The sequence below is a fragment of the Pundamilia nyererei genome, unplaced genomic scaffold (genome assembly GCF_000239375.1).
Source record: "Pundamilia nyererei isolate P.nyererei 1_Seehausen unplaced genomic scaffold, PunNye1.0 scaffold00107, whole genome shotgun sequence".
NCBI classification, from domain to species: Eukaryota; Metazoa; Chordata; class Actinopteri; order Cichliformes; family Cichlidae; genus Pundamilia; species Pundamilia nyererei.
The window spans coordinates 474,633-480,632 of record NW_005187508.1 but is presented as its reverse complement, the minus strand read 5'-3'; the positions used below and the strand labels follow the sequence as shown (position 1 = coordinate 480,632).

The 6,000-nt window shown below is 42.0% G+C and overlaps 1 protein-coding gene across 1 annotated transcript in view; it reads right to left on the bottom strand.

Annotated features, from left to right (window-relative positions):
* doc2g (double C2-like domains, gamma) overlaps positions 1–6,000 on the bottom strand; it is a 36,295-nt gene that overhangs the window by 7,183 nt on the left and 23,112 nt on the right. Inside the window, exons 9-10 of the mRNA XM_005741090.1 lie at positions 1,553–1,634; positions 1,215–1,311 (exon numbers count right to left, since the gene is read on the bottom strand). Of these exons, the coding sequence (XP_005741147.1) occupies positions 1,215–1,311; positions 1,553–1,634 (179 nt within the window). The remainder of the gene's footprint in view (positions 1–1,214; positions 1,312–1,552; positions 1,635–6,000) is intronic.

Sequence of the window (6,000 nt, the reverse complement as noted above, 5' to 3'; positions counted from 1 at the left end):
GCTGTCCATCTAATCTGACTGAGCTGGAGCTGTTTTGCAAAGAAGAATGGGCAAAGATTTCAGTCTCTAGATGTGCAAAGCTGGTAGAGACATACCCTAAAAGACTGGCAGCTGTAATTGCAGCAAACGGTGGTTCTACAAAGTATTGACTCAGGGGGCGGAATAATTACACACTCCCCACTTTGCAGTTATTTATTTGTAAAAAATGTTTGGAATCATGTATGATTTTCGTTCCACTTCTCACGTGTACACCACTTTGTGTTGGTCTTTCACGTGGAATTCCAATAAAACTGATTCATGTTTGTGGCTGTAATGTGACAAAATGTGGAAAAGTTGCAATACTTTTGCAAGCCACTGTATTCTGCTACGACAGTAAGCCTGTTTTCTAATGGTAACGCTTACAGAAGACCACTGCACTGGAACTATGCTTGCTCGACCTCTTTATCAACTGTTTTTCTCCATCTCTCCTTTTTTTTGTTTCTGTGTCATTTTTCTCTCAGACCCAATTAACATCATGGGCAGGCTGCTGTAGCTAAACCTGTAATGATAATGGTCGGGGAAATGGTTGTTATCTGGGGCTGTGTGTGGGTCTGATGGCCTTTTCCCCCAGCAGGGCTTATAAGTCATTGGGTTTATCTAAACAGGGGGTGTCTCCCTTCAGCCTACCGTCTCTCCCACACACACAAACACACGCACACGTGTGCACACTCGCGCACACTCACATTAGACAAAGTAAAACGCTTTGATCTGAAGGCCTCCGAGCTCATAGGGTGGTAATCCATTCTCACTGTGCCTCCCTACCAGTTCTCCATCACTCCTTAAGCTCCCATGTTCTCCGTTGCTGTGATATACACACCGGGCCATGCCAAAGCTGTTTTGCAGTCTGATGAAGCTGCAACCATCTAATGTGCCAAGTCTATGAAGGATGTGGACCCAGAGAAAATCGTCTTCCTTTTTGAGTTTTCCCCTCCATTTCCTGTTCCACTCAAACTCTTCTTTGCTCGCTCAATCGTTCTCCTCAAGCCTCATAATTACTTCTCATCTCTCTAGTTTTCTTCCCCCTCTCTCTACCCACACTCAGCCTGTTTTTTTCCTCCTTCTTTTTTTATCTTTCTGCTCCGCTTTCATTTCAACAGTCTGCTACGGTCACATTCTTTGCTTCGCTGCTTTCCTCTCCACTCCTCCCCTCCACACTACAGTGTTTCTGAGCCTACCTATGAAGTCGTTGCTCATTCCCAAGTCATAGTCCCACACAGTGATCTCCAGGGTCTTCTTCGCCAGCTGGTCCAAGGATACTTCATATGAAAACTCCTGTGCAGGTGGGGTACATGAGAGCATATTTACATCAATGATTCATAAACAGGTGATTGAAAGGAAGTGAATTCCTAACTCAGCACGTGTTCTGTGATACGCTGGGTGCACCTGCAGGATATGACACAGTCCCTTTAAGGTATGCTTAAATTGCCATGCTTTACATTGGGAGCTCAGTAGAGAAATCAAAGAAGTTGTTAGCTGCGGTGTGGTTAATTGCAGAGAAAGTGTGGAGCTGTACCTCATTGAATTCGGGATTGAGAGTCTTTTTCTTCACGGAAGTCTTGTATTTGGACTTTTTCCCCATATCTGGCTGTAAGACGCTGAGAAAGAGAGAGAAACCAGATAAAGACATGAATTCAGCGTGATCTTGGGGGATCAGGGAACATGCTGTACAACCCCTGGAAAACAGACTGTCAGAAACTATTACTCAAATAGCCACGGTCAATGTCTTAGTTAATCTTTGCCTATATTTCATGAAATTCTGCTACTTGGAGGTTAGTGTTGGTGTTACTGACAAACAAATGGAAATGATCACACACATGCATATTTAGCATTGCTGTGCAGTAATTAGTGTTAGGCACAAATAGAGACAGTTTACCAGGTGTTTACCATCTGTCTCTAGTGGAGTGGAGACGGATGGTGAACAGATATTCTTACACCACCAGTTTTGCACAGATTAACATACAGTGATTGTATTTTGTTTGAGAAAGTGAGTGTTCTCAAATGTAAAATAGGTTTGTGCAACAGAGATCTTTGAACTCCTGTCAAACAGAGCCAGAACTTCATTATCAAACCAGCTAATCCACAACTTTTTAAAATCTTTGCCCATAAAGTTGACAGTAAAGTCAGCAGAAACAAAAAGGGAGAGTGAAATTTTGCAAAATGTCTTTATGAGATAACTTCAACCCAGAAGTGTTTTGAACAATGGCAGGGACAGAGAGCAGCTGAAAGAGAACGAGAAAGAGACAGAGGAGGATTGTAGACCACAGCAAGATCATAATCGTGCTGATGTTGGAGGAGTATACGCTCCAGAGAAGAGGCAACAGAAGGGTCGCTGGAGGGCAACGGGATTCATCATCAGCATAAATTCAAAGTCAAGATGTTCAGGCAGTGAGATATCACACTCTTCCAGCTTTTCACTGTCAATGACGAATCCTGGCCTGACAGCTGATGCATGCAGAGCTGGAATCAGAGCGAGTGAAGGATGGAGGGGATGCAGGTGGAGCAGGAGGAGGGGGAACTGACAGAGAGCAAGGTGGCACAAAGTTTGAATCTACTGTTGGATTCTAGTGCCTTTTAATGTAAACTTTAATGCTTATCTGTCAGCTTAGTATCTGAGTGCACTCCCTTCATCAATGCAGACCTTTTCTTTGTCAACTAGAAAGAGAAAAAAACAACAGATGCTTAAGATTTTATGATGGAGAGTTCAAATGTTGTGTCCACTAGGTGGCAGCACATCAACCACCATGACAAGGTGAATGCGTTTGTAAACTGCAGCTTGTTCACTGGTTCAGCAGACAAAAAGACAACATTTACATCCCACACATCCCAAACCATTCATGGCTCTCCAGTAACTTCATTCCACAAACTCATGGTATCAAAGAAAGACATAACTGTGGGGGGTAAAAAAAACAATTTAATGTAAAATACACAACAGAATAAAAATACTATTAAGGCTTTGGATCAGATTCGTACTGATGAGTTCCAGGAATCTAAATCTGAGGTCTGTGCTTCCTCTTTGTGCTGCTTATCCAACATCTTTTTAATTTCCTCTGCTGATCCTGTTCTAGATGTAGGAAACAGGCCCATGTTCAATGGTAATAGTCACAATTTATCAAGCAAGCCTGGAATCTCTTTATTGTGGGTAAAGTAAGTTAATGTACTTCATCTTTCATAAGTTGAGATAATCTACACAGAAGCTAATAAAAAGCCAGAAACTGTGGTGTCATTTGTTTTCACTTAGTTAGGCTGCTGTAACGCGAGTGCAGGAAATAACATTATAATCTGTGCGGCCTACCCAGCAGACTGTTTGGGGTAAACATGAATGATGAATCAACATACATCCATGATGTACAGATGTTTTTATGTTCCATCATAATGCCAAATCAGAAGTCAAGACTCATCAAATATGGCAACATTTTCCAGTCTGTTGTCCAGTTTCGGTGAGCCCAACAAAGTGACAAATGAGTGTATATAACTCAAAGTCGGTCCAGTTTCGTACATCAGATTAGCCTGACAACCAAATGCATCAGAGTCTGTCTTCTTAGAGAGAAGTTAAATATCTCTGAGCAATTCAAAATAAGTATCCCCTGGGTAACAAACTAACTGTGTGCCTATTAAAGTCCCAATTACTGTGTTGTTCTAGTAAAAGCCATCAACTTAAATGTTTCAAACAATGTATAAAGACGAGACACAGGCTCAGCTAAATGTTTAAAGCATTAAAAAGCTCATTATCGCCACGAGATGCATCCTACCTGGTGTTTACATAGTAGTTTGGTTTACTTCACAAGAAATAAAAAAGAAATCTTAAAGAAAATCATGAATCAATTAAGACAGTCGGCCAAGCAAAGCATCTTTTTAACCCCCAGCACGTGAGGCGGTGAAGTGAAAGCTCGAGGACATCCGAGCCTTAGCTCTGCCGACTCACATTCTGCATACGCCTCCAAGGGCAACTCACGCGGGAGAACTCAGATTTTCAGAATAACAAAACATTCTTTGACACCAACGTTCGTAATTAAGATCGGGTAAATGGAAATAAAGGCCACAAAGGAGCAACCGAACTGTGCTCAAATTGCCACAGAAAATTCAATGTGAAAAATAATTCACGACGCAGGATGCTGGTCCACAGAGATATGGGAGGATAATCCCCTCAGTTTTTCACTAACAGTTTCTTTAAAAAGAACAGTGGGGAACAGCAAACTAAGTAACCACATGTTTATGTGCCGTATACGTGCACCGTTTTAGCTCTGCATCACCGGCTGACAGTGACTGATAAGGTTAGCGAGCTACCGCAGCTGCTGCTGACAACCTTTAAACGCTGTTCACGAGACAAACTGTGTTTGTAATGTGAGGCAACATGAACAAGCAGGACTCATCTTTAAAAAGCCCCGTAAGGCGTGGACAAAGAAATGAGATTGCCTCCCCGTACACATACTATTAAGAAATCTAATGCAGCTACACTACTACTCAAAATGTTATGGTTTGTCTACTGGGAGTGACCAGGATGGACAGGATTAGTACATCGAGCGGCAAGGCTGAGATAGTTTGGACATGTGCAGAGGAGGGATTGTGGATGTACTGGATGAAGGGTATAAAACGGGGAAGACCACAGAGAAGATTCACAGAGTGAAGGGTTGGTGTGACAGGAGCGTGAAACAGAGATAAAGGAAGATGTTCCACTGTGGTGACCTCTAAAATAAGGAGTCAAAAGAAGATAAAGATATATATTAATAATATTTTTCATATCCTTTTCTTTCTTTTTTAAGAGTTAGGAGATGTCCTCCAATGCACATTTGTGCAATATCTCTAAAGTTAGAAACATCCTGTTTCTACAGTAGACAGGCCTGACAGCTGAATGCTCTGCCTCCCAGAGTTTATGTGTGACAAAAGCCAATAGTGGAGGCTATTACAGTACAGGCAGTTCCATAAGAATCAATCAGTGCACCCTAACTCACCCCATTAGAATCAACTGGTTATTTTCCATGATGACTGCATGACTAGACTGGAAAATTAACCACAAGTTAGCCTGCAGTCTGAGAGTGAAGCACTCTGTTTATTGGAATAATATGGTACTCTGAGGTCTTTGAGATATGATGGGGTCTGATTATTCACTATCGTGTATGTGAGGAGAATTTTTTTAGTTTTGGATTTAACAGGGAGCCGATGAACAGAAGCTAATATGGGGAAAAAAACTATGGTCTCTCTTTCTAGCCCCTGTTAGAACTCTCACTGCAGCTGGAGAAAACTTCAAAAAGTAAATCTGGGTAAATGTGCACGGGTTATACAACCATCCAGCATTGGTGGCTGGTCCAAACAACTTACAGTGCATTTGATACCAGGTTCATCTTTTGGTCACAATTCCGTCTGTGTCAAAATAATGTCCCAGTTTAGTCAAACAGTCATTGAAAAATAATCATTTGATTCTAATGGGGTTCATTAGGGTCAGCTGATTGATTTTCTAATGGAAGTGCACTGTTCATTTCATCATTATGCCAGTCCCCTATAGGCTCTTCTGACACATGAACTCTGGAAAATGCTGGGAAAGGACATGACACTGATTTTATACTTGAGAGCTAGCAGAGTAAAAATGATTTTGTCCCGTCACTCTCACTGATAGGAGCAACATATCCAAACTGGCCCGGACAGTAAGACAGTCCATCACAGGGGTAACAAAGCAAGAGCACACTCTCACATCCACACCTACGGCACACCTACCTCATTAATCAGCCTAACAAGCATGCAGTGCTAACCGCTGCATCGCCATGCTGTTGTTGTTATTTTAATAGATGCATTAAAAATTAAATGAAACGTGTAGTCAGGACAGCAGAATCAACTTCTTTATTTTTGCCCAAAATGTTTCTTTCCACCATGGGACCCACATGACGACTTGACAACTCTCCAAAAAATTCAGTACCACCGTGGTGGCAAGTTGAGGCAGAGGCTGACAGAAGAATGAGAGCAGCCCTG